Here is a 21684-nt window from a genome sequence, read left to right as displayed (position 1 = left end):
AGGATGAAAGGAAGGAAGGAAAGGGACAACTGAACTGAGAGAGCTCTGGAAGGAGAGTGACTCATAAAAACAGGTCTCTGCAAACACTAACCAACGTTGTATGTTAGAGACAGATCAATGCATGCAACTTAATTTGCAGCTCAGACATCTGGGCTTCAAAAGTTTGATTCAAAGGCCAGCATTACTGGGGACACTTCACGTTCCACTCAGGAGAAAAGGAGCAGAGAGGGGGGAGAGAGAACACAATGGCAAAAAGGGAAACAAAATGCGGAGCAGAGACAGGAAAGAGTATGGCATAAAACAGCTTCTGCAGATTGTTTGAGCGTATTTCTGCTGTCTTTTCATTGGTGATGCAGAAGCCCTGAAGGCTAGTTTGGGCCAATGAACTTGAGAGAGTCTCCCTGGCCGCATATGAACAGACATGACTGTCATCAGCAGGGATGGGATGGATCTCATCAGCAGGGATGGATGGTCATGGCCAAAAGGGTGATGACGCCAGCTGGAGAATTGCTGGAGAGCTCTGACACTCCTGTCACCCCCTATTTTTGCTTAACCACACACCTCACCATGATGGCCAGGACAGGGAGGAGTAGGAGGTGCAAAGCTACTCATGACATCAACCAGAGATCCCTCTGGTTTGATGGCCACTTTGTGCCAGAAGACACTTCCCCCATACAATAAACCCAGAGATTCCTCTTGGAAACAGGCCACAAAATATCCAGGTAGTACAGCCAGCGGACCACTCCCTGCCCCACCACCCTACCCTTGCCCTGGGGCACTAGGACAGACATGATGGCTTTGCTCAGAGTCCTTGATCAAACAGAAAGCTGCTGGCACGGCTCTGTCACCCAGCCAGTGACCTGGATGGGTGCATGCCTTTGTCGCTCTTGGGAGCAGATTGCTGGCAGCACATTGGATAGATAACAGGACAGGGAGAGAGAGAGGGAGACAGGCCCTAGATAAGGTGCTAAAATTAGCCCAGCTCATAATTGGAAGCAGGCAAGAGGAAGCACGGCTTTTAACCAGGTTCCTGTCAGTGAGATGCCAGCTCTCTGCTAACAGCTCTTCGGTGAATGGACACAGCTGTAACTACACACACAGGGCTGGGAGCCCACAGAGACAAGCCCACAGTCTCCTCTCACACCTGTTTATGTTAGTGTCACTCCACGGACATCTAGGGAGCTGTTCCCACTTGACAGCGAAAGAAGAATCAGGCCTGCAGGCCCCCTTCTGAGCTCTGCCAGTAACTTGTGGCAAGATCTTGGGCAAGCCACTTGCCTGCTCTTTGCCTCGGTTTCCCCACCTGTACGATGGGGGTAACGATACCGCCCTCCCAGGGGGCTGCAGGGTTTAATTTAGTTTGTAATGCACTCAGATGCCAGGTGCTGGAGAAGTGTGAGCTATTCTAGACGAGCCAACTGCTCTGTGATGTGGGGGATTATAAACACTGGCGACTCTGAAAGGACCCACCGAGCTCAGTGTCAAGTGGGAGAGTATCAGGGTTTGAGCACAGGAACAGCTAGACTGGATCAGACCCAGGATCCATCTAGTCAGTGCTTAAAGTGGTCTGAAGAAAGTGTGCCAGCAGGAGGGGTCTATCATAACCCGAGAGCTGGTTAAAGTGCACCCCGCCGGGACCCAGCTCCACATTTAATTATGTTTTTTTCCTCTGGATCTGCGACCCCTTACAACCCTCCCGTCTTTAAGCCCTCATCTAGTCCTGTGTCCTGTCTCCACCAGTGGCCAGCATGAGCTGCTGCAGAGGAAGAGGCTACAATCCCTGCAGTCAGCAGATATGGGATAAGCTACCCTCAGGTAAAATTTCTTCCTAACCCCAGTAGTTAGAGGTTGGCTTTTGGTCTGAATGCTGGCCTCTGTTGGAAATCTAGAGCCTCTTTAACCCCAGTTTGTATCTCCTGCTCCATCCTGAATCCCATTCCCCAAACCACTGTTTCCTCTGGGAACGGCAAGCCGGAGCCTTTGAAATGGGAACAGGACAGTGCACCCATTCAGCGTGCGGCCTGGGAAACATGCCCGCCTGACTTCTGCCGTCTGCACGGCTAAAGGTTTTGCAGTGTGAAGGAACAAGCGGGCAGCTGTGTCTTCCCAGAGCTGTTCCCAGCCACCCTTGTAACGTCACGTCCATGTGGTTTATATCACATGGCTTGCATATGATTAATAATTACCCAGGAAAGCGGAGTGCACTTATCGCAGCATCTGGTTCTCGGGGAGATGAGAGTTTCTGCTCTCAGTTTATATTCAATATTCCAGCTGGGTGGAGGAGAGGCAGAAGGGCACCCGGTGACTCATCAGAGGTCATGCAGAATGGAATGATCAGCCCTGCCAAAAAGGGGCTGTGGCTACACTGGGATTCTAGCTACTGGCACAAACCCCTGAAGCAGACAGGATTCACTCCGGTGCAACTCATGTCTACCCTGGAGCTGTGCACTGCTGCAGCTACCAGGGTGTAGTGGGTAAAATCCCAGTAGACAAATGGCCTAAATATAACCAGCCATAAGTAAATAAATAAATAATACCACCTAGCTCTTTGATAGTACTTTTCATCAGTAGGTCTCCAAGTGCTTTACAAAGAACATCAGGATCATTATCCCCATTTTAGAGATGGGAAAACTGAGGCATAAAGGGGTGCAGTGACTTGCTCAGGGATATCCAAAAGTTCAGTGGCAGAACTGGGAATAGACCTCAGGTCTCCGAGTCCCAGTGCAGCGTTCTACCTACTAGGCAACACTGTCTCCCTACCATACTCCAGGTTCTCCCGACTGCCTGCCCTCTGCTCTCACTGCATGAATTCAGCCCTTGGACTTAGAACGCAAACAGCTGATGCATTGCCCTTTAGAGAAGGAGGCGGCATAAGAACCTGGGGGGCTCTTCACCTGACGCTCACAGCAGAAAGCCAGGTCACAGAGACACACAGGCAGAGACGAGCTCAGCCACATTAAAGTCACGGGCACTGCGGTAGGGACAGGAAGGTAGAGTACAATCTCAGTTCCGTTACCATAGCTCCCATTGGCCACCCCCACAAAACAGTCACATTAGCCCAGGGATGGGTGGGGGAAGAACCGACTTCCTCTACCCAGCGCAGCCATTCTTTAGGAGGTCAGATTCCTCATCTTTTGGCTTCTGCACTGGGCCTCGCGCACAATTCCTCAAATGCACCTTGATCCTCACCTGCAGCCTCCCACTACTAATCCAGTCCCGGCCCTCCCCCATCCTAGCTCTGCCAGTGCCCCTCAGTCCTCTCCTCTTATTGTTATTTACTATTCATATCGCAGTAGCCTCCAGGAGCCCTAGTCATGCACAGTGGCCTCGCCGCGCTAGGAGCTGTCCGCACACAGAACATGAGGACGGTCCCTGCACCAAAAAGTTCACGCTCTCAGTCTGAGGTTCCCTGCACACAACTTGGCTGATGCACCCTGAGGCTGACCTGCAGCACCGAAAGCAGAGTGTCACCATGCTAAAGGCCCAGCCCTTGACTAGCGTCAGGATCCATCATTTAGCACAAGGTCTCTCTGCAAACACTTTCCACTGGCAACAGCAGAGGATGGGGGGGATCTGGGGAGCTGACAGAGTCAACCCCAGAGTGGAACAGCTTTCCTCCATCCTCAGTAAGTTTCCCACATCTCCCTTCCTGCCACGCGAGATGACAGGCCAGCGACATGCTCTCTGGCAGGAAGACACAAGCATCTGGCAGCAAATCAGGGATCTGCTCTTACCTGCTGCTGGCTTTGTTCCTCCAGGTTGAGTTTGACCTCGAGAGACTGCCGTGCTTCCAGGAAGGCCTTGCGGTGCTTGCGGTCTGCCATGTAGTAGGACATGATGCCCACAGTGATGGTGCACAGGTAGATGGCGACATTGGACAGAATCTTCAGAGAAAGCGAGAGAGAGAGAGAGAAGGGGTGACGTCATCAGTGCAGAAGGGAAAGACAAGAGGGAGCTTGGGGGAGAAGGCAGGGACATTGCTGTCCACACTCACCACCACCAGAACTGCCACATGGACAGCCCCATGGTCCATGTATCCCAGAATCATGTCTCCCACAGCAGGCTGCTGCAAATGTTTCCAAGAAAGGAATAACCACCACCACCCTGAATTAGCCTGACCAGGGGCCTATAGGAACACAGGAATTGTCAGATTGGATCAGACCCATGGTCCATCTAGCTCAGCATCCCGCTTCCCATAGTGGCCAGTGCTTCAGAGGAAGGTGTAAGAAACGCCCCCGGAAGATCTCATCCTAACCCACAATAGTCCTGGCATATGAGGCTTTATATCCCTCCTTAAATTCTCATTTCTTGGTCTTTAGCATTATAACTCTGGATATTCCTGTTGCCCTCTTTGCATCTTGTTCATGGCTTCAACAACTTCACATGGCCATGAGATCCACAGTCTAAATCCTCATTGTGTAGGAAAGTATTCCTATTTATCAGGTTTAAATTTGCCACCTTTCCATGTCATTGAACGTTCCATAGATCAATTCTGTAATAAATCCGGAACGCCCCAGGACTTCCTGGCTCTCACTATGCTGCACAGTATGATCACTCGCAACTTCATGGTGACTGCGCAACAAGAACTCAGCTCCTCCTGCACTGCACCCTGATTTAAGGGAGAACCTCCTTGTACCCACTAACTGTAGAGGGCCTATGACACACAGTTGAACAGCTCTGGCTCCATCTAGTAGAAGGAAGTAAGACACATACACTAAGCAGTTCATTAGGATCCTATACCACATGGAGAGAATCATAGGATATCAGGGTTGGAAGGGACCTCAGGAGGTCATCTAGTCCAGCCCCCTGCTCAAAGCAGGGCCAACCCCCAATTTTTGCCCCAGATCCCTAAATGGTCCCCTCAAGGATTGAACTCACAACCCTGGGTTTAGCAGGCCAAAGCTCAAACCACTGAGCCATCCCTCCCCCCAGAGGGGCAAAGGGTCAGCATTCCATAGGCTTGCTCCTGTACTATGTAGCAGCAGTGCGAGTCAAACCTCTGGCAAGAACAGAGGAGCCCATCCATGCTACCAGATGTGATTTCTGCTCCCTGCTCAGCAAGGTTCCAGTGTGACTTCATATTTTTAGAGTCTGTCGGACAGGCACACCGCACTGTCAATCTGAAACCATGGTAACTTCTTTAGCAGGGTTTCAAAGTGACAGCACGGACATACTCTGCTGTGCTGCTATATATAGATGCTAAATAAATGATCAATAACACTAGCAGCAGGACATGATCTTTTTATTATGTTCATCCTTGCCCTCCCCTCCTCATGCCATGTGCTCGTTTAGATTAGTTGCCTTCGCTCGGGGGGGGGGGGGGGAGGGTGTCTTTTCCTCCTCTAAAGTGTCACGCACATTCACAGTGCTGTATAAACAAAATCTGAGACGATGATGATGATGTTGATGATTTAGGAGTAACGTAAGCAAGCCCTGTTGGTGCTGTGTAAACTGAAGGGGGTGGCTTACCCTTTTAAGCATCAGGATTGACATTCCTAGTCTCCTTGGAACCACCAGTTCAAATCTCAGCAGCCTATCTGCATCTGCTCAAGGTAGGCAAGCTGAGTCGTTTAGGTTGGAGTGAGAGCCATTGAAAGCAAATCTGCAAAACCTCTGTTCTGGGCAGACATGGTACTTCACAGAGGATACATTCATCAGTGGCTATTAGGTAAGATGGTCAGGGATGCAACCCCATGCTCCGGGTGTCCCTAAACATCTGACTGCCAGAAGCTGGGAGTGGACGACAGGGGACGGATCACTCGATAACTGCCCTGTTCTGTTCATTCCCTCTGAAGCACCTGGCACTGGCCACTGTCAGATGACAGAACACTGGGCTAGACGGACCATTGGTCTGACCCAGTATGGTCATTCTTATGTTCTTACTTTTTGTACGAGTACTATTATCTGTATTCCTGTAGTGCCTAAGAGCTCCAGCCACGAACCAGGACCCCGTTGCGCTAGGTGCTGTACAAATGCAGGTTTGTTCTGGTGCCCTTTACAAGTTGCTCCTCCCCCCTGTGCAGGGCCTCAAATGGCTGGACTGCGTAACTCAGGAGATCACACTGGTCCCTTCTGGTCTTAACATCTGCCAGTCTTCTACCTCTCCTCTCATCCACCACTCACACCTAGGCCCTTCACATCATGTACAAATTCTGCTGTTTCCTTCTCCACCCTCAAAGACCCGGCCCTTCCTCTCTGGCCTCCTAAACCCCTACACTGCCCTTCAAAACACACCACCAAAGTTCTCTCCCGAGCCTGCCATTGGGAGCAGAGCACGTCTCATGCACACACACTCGCTCTGCATCCCCCCTTGCCTGTAACAGGCTGCAGCCTCACTGCATTTGGGCCAGGATGTGATTATTCACTCAGCCAGGGAGCCAAGTTACCATCTACATATATTGGCCTCCCTCTCAGACAGGGAGCAGTGATTTTGGGCGCCCAACTCAAGACACCTTCCAGGGGCCTGATTTTCAGAAGTGCTGAACCCTTTGAAAAAAAAAAAGTCAGACCGATACTATAAGGTGTCTCAATCACTAGTCACCTTGGCCATTACTTGTTCCCAGGCAGCATCCCATTAAAGATCACACACATGAGAAAGCCACTGCTGTAACACCTGCCAAGCCGGCGCACTCTGTTTTCTGTCCTGGCCTTACGGCCCCTTCAGTCACCCCGGGGAGACACATTCTAACTTCTCTTCATTAAAACCTGCTTAGCTGTTTTGGAAAAAGTCATCAGGTCTATAATCTCCCGGGAAGGCCACAGGGGAAAGGAACTTCTTGAGTAGTTCTGCCCCAAGCTACGCACTTTGCTATGCTGAACACAGAGGCTAGGGGGGCCAGGTCTACGCCGATACAGCACCACGGAAAGGTGTTGCACCCATTTACACTAGGTCCAGATACAAACAACTCCAGGCACAAATTCAGATCATACTCACTTCTATAGAACTGGTCAAGCCAACAGAGAACATACAGTTTATTTGCATTTGTTTCCAGTTTATTTGCACTCATCATACTTTAAGTTCTCAAAAAGCAAAAACCACTGGTAAGGGTCCTTCAACCCCATAGCTGGCCAGCTTTCCTCGATCCCAGTGATGCATAATAATCCTATCCACTCCTCAAGCACCTCTCTTCACAGGATCTCACAGGCCCATCCAAATGCTAAGGATGTAATCCCTCAGCCCCTCCATGGGGTGGGGGAAGTGGAATCATCCCCGTGTTACAGATGGGGAAGCACATGCAGAGAGAGGAAGTGACTTGCCCAGATAGGATTTAAGCTTAGACCTCCCAAGTTCCAGCCCCGTGCTTTAACTCCAAGAGCATCCTTGGTTAGGCATTCTGGATGACAGAGGTGTCTATGCGAGCCCCATGCTTAGGAAAAGTAAGGACAGCTGTTGAGTACAACAGGCTGAGCTGTCATTAGCCTTACGGTGATTGGGAGGCATCTCAGTGGGTTGCAGGAATCCTCGGTCTGTGGAAGAGATGGATAGGCACAAATGCTGACACCTCACCAATCCCTAGTGGACATGTCGCCACATTAAAAACAATGCTCATTTCAGTACCATTGGCACGTCTGCTCAGGAGAGACCCAGGAATGGAACAGCAGGGGGGCAGCAGGTCATCATTGAGGGGCATCGGCAGAGCTACATATGGGGAGCCCAGAGCTCAAATAGCAGAGGGGCTGCAGGTTGGGAGTGTGGGGCATCGGCAAAGCTATGGGTGGCAAGAATAGAACTGGAATAGCGGAGGTCAGGATTGAGGGCCGTTGGCAGAGCTGTCTGTGGGGAGCCCAGGGCTGGAATAGAAGGGAGCAGCATTACTGGATTGATGTGCATCGGCACAGATGAATAATGCAAATTCTGGTACAATTTCTGTCACCCACCCCTACCGCTGCTCAGAAGAAGAGAGGGATGGTTCCACCCCTGTTTACAGCCTGCATCGCCATTGCGTTCCATATCACTCCTGGGCTGGAGCACATGGAAGGGACACAGATAAGAAGGATGAGTCTTTTCAAGGACCAGAGATGGGGAAGCTCATTTTGAAGCGATGGAACTTGTCCCTGGCTTTCTTTTTAGTGCACTGGGAAAGGAAACACTCATGATTCTCAGGAAACCCTGATCTCCCAACCCTTCTGGCCCACTCCTTGCACATTATCTCCTCAGCGGGGATCCTGCCTCGCACATTCCTTGCAATTACTGTTAAGCCATAGGAATTAGCACAATGAATAAAACAATGGTCCATCTAGTCCAGTTGCCTGTCCCCATCAGCGGCTAATGTCAGACCGCCCCTTCCTGCAACTCTGTCCCAGAGGGATAAGGGGGAATTCCTACATGACTCTCGTTGTCAATCAGATGACGCCTTGAGCCATGGGGACTGGCTAACCCTCCTCATTCGTCCTTGCTAGCTTCACTGCATCTTCCAGTGTTATTCAGTGACGTTCCTGGCCCTCTTCTGAAATGCACTGAGCTTTGCCTCTTCATGGAAAACAGTGTCGTGAAAGCCCAGCCCTCTCCAGCAGGTCAGACCCTTGGAAAGACGTGAAGGCCCCAGCACTTTGCTGCTTCAAAGAGAAATCCACCCACACTTGCAAAATGCAGCTGTCGTGCTGGATAGAGGTGGAGGAGGGAGAGCAGAAGTTATGCTAAACTCTCTACAGCAGCTCCTAGAGTGCAGCTTTGCAGATTTCCTCTCCCACCCTCAAACAATTCCACTGGGTCCCTGTTCGTTCAGGAGCTAGCTCTAGACCTTCCTTGTTTTTAAGGCCCTCTGTGGATTTTCTTTGGACAACCTCATGAAGCGAGGTCCAGATACTGGAGCCCTTATGGAGCTCCAGCAGCATGCAGGAGCCATATAGGGGGCAAAGCAGTGGAATTCCCCCAGTGCAGAGACTGCTGTGCTGGGCCTTATGCTTCCCCGCCTCACAGCCTGGGTATATTGGAGCGGGAGGTGGAAGAGGCACGATTGTTCTTCTCCAGCTACCTTAGCTGCACAACAACCCAAAGGCAGCCAAGAGATGCTCTGATGTGCACCCTCCCAGCCCCATAGCAGCCCAGAAACTTGGCGGCACAAAGCCACCACTGCCCCCTATCCGTCAGGCTGCCCCTCCTGTTCTGTTCTTCTTGAGAGCCTAGCCCCCAGCCTCACACCTAATACCCCATCCATTCATTCAGCACCAGCCTCCTCTGTGATCCTCCACAGCATCACCACCACCGGTACAGGAGTCTTCTTAGCAACACCTGCCTTCTGGTGCCGCATTGCCACTGCAGAGAGGCTTCAAACAGATTTTACACATCCCTCCTCCTCCCTCACCTCAATCTCTTGCTCTTTCTGTTATTTATTGCTGCACACCTCTAGCCAGCTCAGAGGTCACAGGCCAACAGCCTATTAACTCACACCCTGGCATGGCTCATTGCTATCAGAGCAGGAATCGTTAACCCTTTAAGTGCTCTGAAGAGCATTTAAAAATAGCCCCTTCTCGCTCCCCAGATCCTGCTTCCCACTTGTATCCCTCAGTCTTGGGTGACCCAGGTAAGTTTTTACTGCTTTCTTTTCTCCATTAACCCTGCAGAGCCAGCCCAGCTCCAGGAATGAGCTGGTCTGTTCCTTCTGGTGCAGCAACAGAATTGCTCACTAAGTTCCAATCAGTCACACCTGTTCAGAAACATGGAAGGCACAGAGGTCACTGAGGGCTTCATTTGAGTGACTGAGGCTTTGTCTAGACTAGGGGTGATGTTACTTAACACATCTAACTAGCACATGCCTCGGACGGACAAGATGCGAAGTTGGAGTTCCATGTCTAGACTCTTCAAATATGGTTGCTTATACGTCCTAACACCACCCTTTTTATCCTAGCCCAGGCAAAGCACAAGGGCATAATTTAACCTGCAGAGCCTTTATGGTAGGCGATGGTGCAGGAGAAGTAAAAAACTCAGCTTGACACTCAGATCCCAGGGGAGCTGGGAGACCTTCTCCTTTGAGAATAAAACTGTCTTACTTTTAAAGGGAGCCCATTTGCTCTGGAGTTGCTGACACACAATAAACACTGAGTGCCACACAGGGTGACCAGACAGCAAATGTGAAAAATGGGGACACTTTTTTTTTTTTTTGGAGGAGGGAGGGGATACAGTTGCCTATATAAGACAAAGCCCCTAATATCAGAATGGTCCCGATAATATTGGGACATCTGGTCACCTGAGGGCCAAAGCAGCATCTTTGCAGAGTCACTTTTTAGAGCAGAGCTGCACTTGAATAATAAAAAAACCCACAAAAACAAAAACACACTCTTTTGGTGGGACGATGCAATGTTTCCTTCCACTCTGACAAATAGTTCCTACCAAGAGGATAAGTGAAATAGCAGGGGGAAGGCTAGAAATACCTCATCTTTTAAAGTTTGAACCTATTCACACTGGAAAACATAATCTCAAATATACATACAAAATGATGGGTCTAAATTAGCTGTCACCACTCAAGAAAGAGATCTTTGAGTCATTGTGGATAGTTCTTTGAAAACATCTGCTCAATGTGCAGGAGCAGTCAAAAAAGCGAACAGAATGTTAGCAACCATTAGAAAAGGTAATAATAAGGTATAGAAAGATGATAAAACAGAAAGTATCATAATGCCACTACATAAATCCACAATACACCCACATCTTGAATACTGCATGCAGTTCTGGTGGCCCCATCTCAAAAATATATCTATAGTAGAAGTGGGGAAAGTACAGAGAAGGTCAACAAAAATGATTAGGGGTATGGAACAGATTCCATATGAGGACAGATTAAAAAGACAAACTATTCAGCATGGAAAAGAGGCGACCAAGGCAGGGGATATGGTCTATAAAATCAGGACTGGTGCGGAGAAAGTGAATAAGGAAGTGTTATTTATCCCTTCACATAAGAACCAGGGGTCACCCAAGGAAATTAATAGGCAGCAGGTTTAAAACAAACAAAAGGAAGTATTTCTTCACACAGCACAAAATCAACCTGTGGGATGCTGTGAAGGCCAAAACTATAAGAGGGTTCAAAAAAGAACCAGAGAAGTTCATGGAGGATAGGTCCATCAATGGCTATTAGCCAAGATGGTCAGGAATAAACCCCATGCCCTGGGCGTCCTAAGCCTCTAGCTGCCAGACGCAAGGAGCTGAGAACAGGGGACAGATCACTTGATAACTACCTGTTCTGTTCATTCCCTCTGGGGCACCTGGCACTGACCACTGTCGGAAGACAGGACAGCGGGCCAAAAGACCCGTTGGTCTGACCCAGTAGGGCTGTTCTTGTGTTGTTCTTTTTCCTCGTCTTCATTTTTAAACATTGCTTTTGACACCCCACTCACCCAACAGCCACTCATGTTCTGTTATAAACACCAACCTGGGAATACGGAGCGGTTCCTGTCTAACGTGGAGTCAAAGGTGGTGCAAAGAGCCACCAACTTCTGCAGACTAGGCAGCCTGACCCATTAAGAGGAAGGAGACATTTAAAAACTACCTTCTCCTTCAGCTCCCCCCCCACCCCGAAAAGCTGACCCTCTACCCCTTTCACTTTGTAGCCTGCTCTAATCTTTGTCCATTACCTTGTCCCTCTGGGCGTAGGGATATTGTGTGTGCTGTGGTCCCTGGGGCACAGGGAAACCGTGTGTGTGGTGGTGATTAGGTCTCAGCTCTTCACCCATGGGAGCTGGTGCGCAGTTGCGACAGCATCCAGGCAGCCAATCAGAACATGGAGTTGTACAGTCAGGCCACTAGTGGTCTGAGCACAGGGCTATGAGCACCCAAGTCCTTACCCCAGCTCTGCCATGGGCTTCCCAGGACCTTGGCCAAGTCACTTGACTGCTCCATGCCTCAGTTTCCCCACCCATACCAGGGGATAAGTTACTTGTCTCCTTTCCAGGGGCACTGTGAGGATTAAGGAGTTGGTGTTCATTAAGTCCTGTAAAAATGCTGAGTATTCGTAGGTGTCTTTAGCTTTACTAGGCAGCCCCAGAGATTCAAGCACAAGGGGCCAATTAGTCAGGACAAGGGGATGGTTCTAGACTATTCTCAGTGGTAGAAGAGGACAGGACAAGGAGTAATGGTCTCAAGTTGCAGTGGGGGAGGTTTAGGTGGGATATTAGGAAAAACGTTTTCACTAGGAGGGTGGTGAAACACTGGAATGCGTTGCCTAGGGAGGTGGTAGAATCTCCTTCCTTAGAAGTTTTTAAGGTCAGGCTTGACAAAGCCCTGGCTGGGATGATTTAATTGGGGATTGGTCCTGCTTTGAGCAGGGGGTTGGACTAGATGACCTCCTGAGGTCCCTTCCAACCCTGATATTCTATGATTCTATGACAGCAGATTTTACGCAAGCTCCCTTCCCCGATTCCACCATACTTTGCCCGTAGCAGTCTCTCCAGTGCTGGCTTTCTCCCCACACCCCGCACAGCTGGTCTCTCTCCCTTCTGGAAGAGGAAACACCAAGAGTCCCTTCCAGGCTGGAGACGGAAAGGACCAGGTCACAAAATCCAAGACTCTCAGCAGCAAGGGCTCCTGCCAGCCCCCCAGGCAATAAGGGGCTGCTAACATGAGGAGAGGTCGGGGTGGAGAAAACAGGGTGTTTAAAGCAAGCAATGCCCCTTCTCCTCCAGGCTTGGGGCAGTTTCTCAGGCTTCCCCTCTGGACAGGCAGGCCAGTTCCATCCTCAGCTGGTGCCCAGAGACAAAGTCTAACTCCTCTTCTCATTCCCCACTTCTGCCAGGGGAGAAGAACAAATGGCTGCTCCTTGGCAAACCCAGGAGTGCCCATGATCCCCATGGCATCAGGGAACTGCTCCCAGATCTTCCCAGGGCAGGAGAGGAAAGCACAGTGTCAGAAACACCCAGCCCTCCCCCACCCCACTTAGTACAAATGCCTCTTACCAAGACACAGGCCAAGACCCTTTCCTTCCAGCCTGGCAGCTAATGCACAGCCTTCCCGATCTCTGCTCTCCCCTGGGGGACAGGATTTAACACCAGCTGGGTGCAGGCTAACACACCATGGCCACATACAAACAAGACACCAGCAAGGATGGAACCCATGATCTTCAGCACCAAAAGTAAGCCCCCAGGCACTGCCTGAGCTATGGGAGATCTTTAGCTACCGGCTGCAAGATGCTATCTATGATTCCTGGCACTGGAGCGAGGTGTGAGCATACTGAGCAGGCCAGGGTCTCACTCTCTGCAGCATCTGAGCACTCCCCAATCTTAGTGTATTTATCCTCACCGCCCCCTTGCAAGGTGAGGCAGGGCCATTACTTCCATGCTCCACCTGGGGAATAAGGCACAGGAGGGCCAAGTGTCTTGCCCAGGGTCGCAAGAAGCACTTGGCAGAGCAGGGAATTGACCCTGGCTCTCCCAAGTCCCAGACTAGCAGCACCCTGATCATCCTCTCTGCAGTACGGGTACACGCCCCATCACAGTCCCAAACACCAAGCCCTGTCCACATGGCATTTCCAATCCAGATGCTATTAGCGCATTACTGCTCTGACAGCACTCTGGGTGCATCCAGACTGCATTGTAAACCCTGGCTCTGACTCAGGTCTGAGCCCAAACCTCCCTACTGTCCATACACAAATCAGTGTGACTTGGCAGCAAACACTCAGGACCCAGGTCCCCCTGGGTCTGAGCCCAACTCCTGCTGTGACTCAGGTCCAAACCCTGTCGTTTGGCAGCGTGGACGCAGACCCAAGTTAGAACGTTGGTGTAGTGCCGAATGGATGCGCCAGCACGGCTGTGAGCCCTGGGTCCAGCCACTGTAAACCCAGGTTTTACAGTGTAGTGTGGACACTCAAGCCCAGGCCTGGAAACACCGAGTCCGCAAGTATGGCTCCCACAGACCCAGGTTTACAGTGCGGCATAGATGTACCCTCAGAAACTCCAACCACGACTATTGGCCTGCTAAACCCAGGGTTGTGAGTTCAGTCCTCAAGGGGGCCATTTAGGGATCTGGGGCAAACATTGGGGACTGGTCCTGCTTTGAGCAGGGGGTTGGACTAGATGACCTCCTGAGGTCCCTTCCAACCCTGATATTCTATGATTCATCCCGAGACTAAGTGATGTCCAGACCCAGTGACGATAAGGGGAAGGGAAGAGGTGCAGGCTGACTCCCAGAGCTGGGCTGCAGAGGGGTGGCCGTCAGAGGGGAACAGAACCCACCCTTCTCCTTTCTGAGGGAGCCATCTGCCCTGGAGCCGGCGAGACACCACACAAGTGTCAGCTCAGGCTGACAGGTCCACAGAGATGGTTTTCCCACCAGGACCGCTCGGGAATGGCTGCGCAATGCAATCATGCTGGCCGGAGGGGATGGGGGATTCCCAACAAAAGGGAAACCCCCTCAACAGAGACTCCTAGGAGACGGAGGGAGAAAGTTCTGGGGGTGGCGGGGGCACAACCATCCAAACGCCGGCCACTTGCTATTTTGAACAACTCCCCCACGTTGTCATGACAACTAACTGTTCTGAGGAGGCTGTGTCTGCTCAGAAGGCTCCCACAGTGTTCTGCAAGCACCAGAGCTGCACAAAATCCACCTCTCCAAGGGAGCTTCTCACGTGCACTTATTATTATTCAGCATCTGAACCCAGAGATCCTCAGCCCAGTAACGAACCACTGCAGAGAGGGGGGCCCAGGCTGGGCTTGGCTGGTGGAGTCCTTTCAGGCTACCTTAGCAAGATGGAATTTCCTCCTCCCCGGGGTCTCCTTTCCCCATGCCAACCATGCCTCCGCTCTTGGGTTTCTGTGCTTTGTCTCATGACAATGGAGCTACAATGATTTACATCAGCATCTGGGGATCTGGCCTTTAGACTCCTCTTTAGTGGTGACTCCCGTACGATCATGTGTGGAAAACGTCCAGTGCAGCCCTTGCGTTCGAGAAGGCCTTTCTCAGCGTATGCCTAGCCTGACAAGTGTGGGGAGCAGGTTTGGACCGAGTCGCTCCTTTCCCTGTGACAGAACTAAGGGGTTAAAATAAGTTTGAGCCAAAGCACAGAATTTTTGCTACCCTTGAAGATAAATAAATCCCCACTCCATTTAACGAATGGAAAGTTTCATCAGACACAACCCCCAGGCTCAAACGAAGGGGGCTGCTCTACAGCCAGCATCCCAGAGGAGATCTCCTAGGTCTGTTTTCCTCCTGGGTAAGAAGAGCGGCATTTCTAATCCTCTGTCCTCTTGATCGTGCCAAAGAGGAACGGAAGAACAAACAAGTTTAAAGCGAGTGGCTGTCCTTCCTTCGATTCTGGTTCTTGTCCACTAGGCACTGACACAGACCACCAAATGGTCATTTCTATCACTCACTCCCAGGTGCGCGTCCAGGTGGGCTGGACTCACACCTGGGACTAGGAGGCAGAAAGCTCTGTGGCTCTTCATTAACCCCCCACCGCACCCCAATAAGGTTTTTTTAAGAACATCTGGAAGGAGGCAGGGTGAGAGAGTAAAAAAGAACAGCAGCAGCACACGCAAAGGTATTTTTATTTTAAATAGGCCTCAGGTTTAATACAAACAAGGGGAAGTACTTTTTCCATACAATGGCAAGTTAAACTGTGGAACTCATTGCCATGGGATGTTGATGGCCAAAAGTATAACTGGGTGCAGTGAAGAAAGAGATAAAGGATAGGTCCATCAATGGCTACTAGCCAAAATGGTCAGAGATGCAACCCCATGCCCAAGGCAACCCTAAACTAGTAGGTAGATTCAAGGTCCTTCTGCCAACAGTCTCCTGTCAGAAAGCAGGGAGCAGAGGGAGCTAGGGAACAGCTACACCGAGGAGGCAAGCAGAACCAGTACAAGCACTAGAAACAGAAGCACCTGGAGAAAGAGGTTTCAGAGGGGCAGCCGTGTTAGTCTGTATCAGCAAAAAAAACGAGGAGTCCTCGTGGCACCTTAGAGACTAACAAATTTATTTGGGCATAAACTTTCGTGAGCTTGTGGGTTACACTCCAAGCCTAACCGCAGTGGAAGGGTTTTAGGACCCCATTAGTTTCATCCCTGCTAACACCTTTAATTCAGCCCCAGAGGTGCTGTTGCACTGCCTGTGGCTCGGGAGGCAGGAAATTCCCTGCAGAGGCTGCCCAGGGCTTCACTTACTTAACGCTAAATACAAACAATTAGCGAGAGCCGGCTTTAAAGAGAATGGGAGGAGAGACTAAAACACAAACAATTCCCAAGCTGAGAGAGGGAGCAGGCGGGGAGAAAGAAACCAGGGTTAATAACCTCCCTGCTTCGATCATCACCATAGCGCTGGGAGATCACAACGCGCTGCACAGGAGACACATCCTAGCACGACACCCAGAGAGTCCCTGCCCCAAGGCGCTTGTAGCCTCTAGGCACCATGGGCCAGAGTCTCAGATCGATGTAAACTGACCTCAGAAGAGCTGATTTACACCACCTGAGGAACAGGGACAAAAATGTCTGTCCCCCAGACTTGGTTAGTCACAACCCTGTGTTCCCCTGTGTACTGGCCAGGGGATCTGAGCCAACCCAAGGCTGTCACTGGACTTGGGACATAGTTACCATCCCATCTACACTGCCCCCCTGAACCGCTTTATAGCCCGCTTCCCCTAGCCCTGTAGCAGTGTAGATATGGCCAACAGGAATGTGTTTGTCATTGTCAATAGGCTCTCTGGGACAGGTGGGATTTGGAGGAGAGAGAAGGAACTTGGTCTACACCTGGAAGGCCATCCCAGGTATGGGAGGAAAGACGAAACGAAGCTTCAAATGGGATCTGTCAAGAGAAGCAGCCAAGAGAGGAGATTGGGCGCAGCCGGGGGAGATGGAGGCAGGAGCAAATGTATGGAGAGCTTTGAAAGTTAGGAGACACTTGTGATTGGAGAAGAAACTGGGAACCCAGTAGAGAGAATCAAGAAGGGAGAAGATCTTAAAAGCGGTAATTGGATCGGCTGGAAAGGATGAGGTCATAGAATTCGAGGACACCAGGGAGGTATTTATTATTTATATTAACGCAGCACTTAGTGGGACCCCTGTCCTCGGTGCTGTACGAACATATAACAAACAGGCTGGCTCTGCCCTAAGAGCTGACATGGAGCTGCTGGCAAGAGTTGCTGCATATTGGCAGCAGGGAGAAAAACCCAGGCCAAGATTTGCTACCTTAGTCACTTACAATAAGGCATCAAAAATCCATATTTAGGCACCTCATTAAGTGGCCTGGGAATTCTGGGGGCTCAGCAAGTGTGACTCAAGGCAGTACTGACTTCCTGAGAGTTTGCGGCAATGTGTCTGAGAAGGGTGAACTCCTCCCCCCATTTATTGCAATGTTGGTGTTGACTCTGAAACCTAATAGTGACTGTTCCAAAGTCAACATTGTTAACTGTATTGCTGCTGATAATTTTAGCAAAAACATCCAGCTATTCTAGGATTGTGAATAGAGTCTGACTAGTGTATTGCCCCTTTTCCCCCTCCTTCCAATCTGACCACTGGGGAACACAATCTACAGGTCCCACCCTCCATGCATGGGCTAGTCTCTGGGCCTGCCCCGAGAGGATGACAGCACACACGTACACACTCAGAGGAGGCAGACAGTTCCAAACCTCTAGTGTGGTATAGAAGAAGGCACAAAGACAAGAGAGCCCTGTGGGTCTCACTGTTTATATTCCAGGGACTTTGCATCAGACAGGGACCAAGCTATCTGAATTATATAAAAGCCTCTACCACCCACCCCCTATGGTGAAACTGCCTCATCCAAAACTCTCCGTGAACTCAAAGCTTTTGTGAGGTTTGACTCTCTTTCTCTTTTTTCTCCTCCATTCTCTTCCATTCCCCAGGACTTCCAGGCTACTTTTGGGACTGCAAGCACCAAGATAGCATGAACGCAGCCATGCTTCCCGTATAACAGCCCAACCTACCAGAGACTGGATCCTATGACAACGTGGACTGCAGAGATTTGGAGAACATTTGACTTTCTCCTACCTCCCGGAAGTAGCTGGTTCTCACAACTGCAGGATCTATTTATCCTCACACCACCCCTGTGAGGCAGGGCAGAGCTATTATGCCTATAGAACACCTGGGAAACTGAGGCACAGAACCACAGAGTGGTTTGCCCAAAGTCACCCAGGGAGTCTGTGGCAGAGCAGGAAATTGAAACCTGGTCTCCAGCTAGTGCCCTCACCCCTGGGCCATCCATCCTTCCTGATTTCTTACTGGAACCTGAACTCTGACCCCTGCTGCGGTGCATCATTCACCGGCCTCTTTGTCAGCTTGATCAGGAGCAGAACTTCTTGGCTTTGCTTGTTATAGCCTTCCAGCCCAGATTAGAACTGCCCCAGCAACACCCTATTAATAGCAAAACCCTCCAGGAACCATATAAATGTCTTTAATAATAACGCATATGTTTATTTCTGGACATAATGTTCCTCTTTTCCAGAGTGCAGAGACTCAGGCATGCCGAGTTGCCAAGGTTTTCCTGGCCCTGTATGCCCTGTACGACAGAAACAATTAACACAGAGCACTGAAAGGCTGGTGCTGGGGTGGAGGGTTTGGTTTCAGTGGATGACACGGAACAGATCATCTCTTTACCTGGGATTCACAGCAATGTATTACAAGGGGAGGCCCATCGTGAACTCTCACGCCTGGGGATTTGCTCCAATTCCACCCCACAGTACGGCTTAGTACAGGCAGAGTTAGCCACTATTAGCCGGTTCTACAGTGGTGCCCTGCACCCAGGGATGAGTTTATACCAGTGCAAATAGAAACTTTGGCTATCTGCACTAGGGGTCTTAATGACACAGCTGCTGGTCACTACTGGTAATCAGGGCAAAGCCCCAGGGAATGACAAAACCTTAAACCTCAGGGATTTGGCCACTTCTTCAAAGAGGCTGGAAACATTTGGAGTGGGTAGCCTGTCTTCACCCACACGTCACACCTCTTTAACAGGCCTCAAGCCCTCCATTAGAGGCTAAGGTGACTATGCTGGGCCAGCCACTTTTCACAGGACAGCCATGCCCATTTGGAGACCACTGTCCTGAATTCTCTTCAGGACTCCACATCATGAATTGGGAATTGGTCCTGCTTCGAGCAGGGGGTTGGACTAGATGACCTTCTGGGGTCCCTTCCAACCCTGATATTCTATGATTCTATGAGTGCTGCGATGCCCTGACCACTGCTGGATGATCCTGCGGTTTGGAGGTCCCGTGCGCTCTGATCACTGGGTCTGCAGCACACACAGACACACGTGCAAAAGAGAGAAACAGAGAGAGCAGTGGAGCATTCCACCTATCATAGCACTGCGGAACCCAAGACAGAGCCGTGCTAAAGACACACTCTGATCTCAACATCATTAGTAGGGCCCTACCAAATTCACAGCTATGAAAAATGCATCGTGGACCATGAAATCTGGTCTCCCCCCATGAAATCTGGTCTTTTATGTGCCTTTACCCTGTACTATACAGGTTTCATGGGGGAGACGAGCGTTTCTCAGATTGGGGGTCCTGATTCAAAAGGGAGTTGGGGGGGGGGAAGAAATCACAGTATTGCCACCCATACTTCTGCACTGCCTTCAGAGTTAGGCGGCCAGAGAGCAGTGGCTGTTGGCCGGGTACCCAGCTCTGAAGGCAGCACCCCTGCCAGCAGCTCAGAAGAAAGGGTGGTAATACCTTACCATGCCACCCTTACTTTTGCGCTGCTGCATTGAGAGCTGGGAGGCCGGAGAGTGCCGGCTGCTGACTGAGGGCCCAGCTCTGAAGGCAGCAGTGCAGAAGGAAGGGTGGCAATACCACATCCCCCCTTTAAACAACCTTGTGACCCCCTACAACTCCTTTTTGGGTCAGGATCCCTACAATTACAACACTGAAATTTCAGATTTAAATAGCTGAAATCATGACATTTATTCTTTTTAAAATCCTATGACCGTGAAATTGACCAAAATGAACCGTAAATTTGGTGGGTCCCTAATCATTAGCACATCCATAGCCAGGATGTAAACAACCCTACTCAAAGATAAGCGGTGCCCAAGAGGCTCCACTAACCTTGACAAAGGTAACATACTGCCTACTGGACAAAACAGAGCAAAAAACCCCACAACAAGCTGGATTACTACAGAACCTTTCAAAAATCCAGTGCACAGATATCTTACTACAGCTGAATGTGCAAAACACAGTCAGATTCTTCCCCTACACGGAATCCATGGGTACAAACTGGAAATAAAAGCCAGGCCACAAAGGGCCCACAGGAAAGCTGAGGAGGAAAGAATTAGTAGCTCATATGTGGGACAAAAACTGACTATGAAAGACACTTTCTGCTTTGCAAAGAAGCTCTTGGAAAGATGCAGATGGTTCCTGATAAGAGGCAAGGAAGGGAAATGGTATGTGACTTGGGAAGAAAGAAAAGTATTGCAGAAACAGTCTCCTAATATGTGGCAGCTAGTACCAAATCTGAAAAGGCCAGTGATACAAAACGGGCACATTAGAGGTGTGGGAAGGTTCCAGGATTGGTACTGTAGTTGTGGGGAGAAGGTCTTGTGATGAAGGCAGTGGATTGGGGCTCTTGAGATCTGGGTCCCCAGCTCTACCATGGATTCATGTGTGCCCTGGGTAAGTCACTTAATTTCAGTGCGCTTCAATTCTCTAGTTGGGGATAATAATCTATTTTGTCTGTTAAGACTGTAAGCTTTCAGAGGCGAAGACCGTCCCTTACTGTGTATGTCCAGGGCTTGAATTTATAGCCAGGATCTCTATGTGCTAACAATGAGTCTATATATTTTCAACAGCTTTTTTTTTTTTTTTAAATTGCCTCCAGGAGACATTTGTGGGTCTGAAGCACACACCAGAAGGCCTGATTTATTATTTTGGCGGCATAAATGGTATCCCATACAAACACTGAGCTATTTGGCTCAGTCCAGTTCCCCAAGTTCAGGCCTACTCATGCCTGTTGTGAAAGCCAAAACTAGACACAGACACTGGATATACTGTAAAAACTCAATGCATCATTTGTCGTCATGCTGATAAAGTTATTGACACTGAGGCAGGAAAGAGCTATATGGTCTAGTGCATCGGTCAATTTATACTTGCCCAGGGCAGATTTCTGTTCGTGAGATGGGATCTGCCCATACCTATCCTTTAGAGGGATGTTGGGGGTTTAATATAAAGGCTGCCCAAATAAGCAGGTCCAAGGCAGTAAGAGAATGGTGAATGCTATTGTTTCAATTGCCTGGCATTGCGTCTAAAATGTCTTGGGCCAAATTCACTTCCTGATGTAAAAACCCCATCGATTACACTGATGTTACGGCAGGGATGAATTTGTCCCGATATTTACAGGCATCTAATAGTCTTTAGCCCACTAGTTCTGTGCAACTCTTCCCTGGGCAAATGCTTGATGTACTGTATTGTATCGACCTCTTGGCAGCTCTTGCCTAGATTGTCAGACCACTAAAGAATGGCTGGGCTGAACTGTTAAACAGGGAACAGTCTTGTACAGAGGTTTTTTAAAACTGTGGCAACACCCTCAGACAGGCTCACGCTTTTTCACACCCTGCCTCTGCTCTGCTTCCAAAACTGCAGTCCCACCCCTTGATCTCTCTCACTCACTCACACACACACCAGGGTCCAGTTGTCATCCAAAGAGAACAGATGCACTAAAACAGTGGTTCTCAAACTTTTGTACTGGTGACCCCTTTCACATAGCAAGCATGTGTGCGACCCCCCCCCCCCGATATAAATTAAAAACACTTTTAAACATATT

General features: G+C 49.9%; 1 protein-coding gene across 3 annotated transcripts in view; it reads right to left on the bottom strand.

Annotated features, from left to right (window-relative positions):
* Positions 1–21684, bottom strand: part of ADCY3 (adenylate cyclase 3) — a 93996-nt gene that overhangs the window by 67361 nt on the left and 4951 nt on the right. For all 3 annotated transcript variants that reach the window (XM_073335572.2, XM_073335571.2, XM_073335573.2), the window contains exon 2: positions 3735–3884. In XM_073335572.2, coding sequence (XP_073191673.1) covers positions 3735–3884 — 150 coding nt within the window. The remainder of the gene's footprint in view (positions 1–3734; positions 3885–21684) is intronic.

Source organism: Lepidochelys kempii, chromosome 3, assembly GCF_965140285.1.
Source record: "Lepidochelys kempii isolate rLepKem1 chromosome 3, rLepKem1.hap1, whole genome shotgun sequence".
Taxonomy (NCBI): domain Eukaryota; kingdom Metazoa; phylum Chordata; order Testudines; family Cheloniidae; genus Lepidochelys; species Lepidochelys kempii.
The sequence above is the reverse complement of the archived record's forward strand: the minus strand, read 5'-3'. Positions and strand labels throughout refer to the sequence as shown.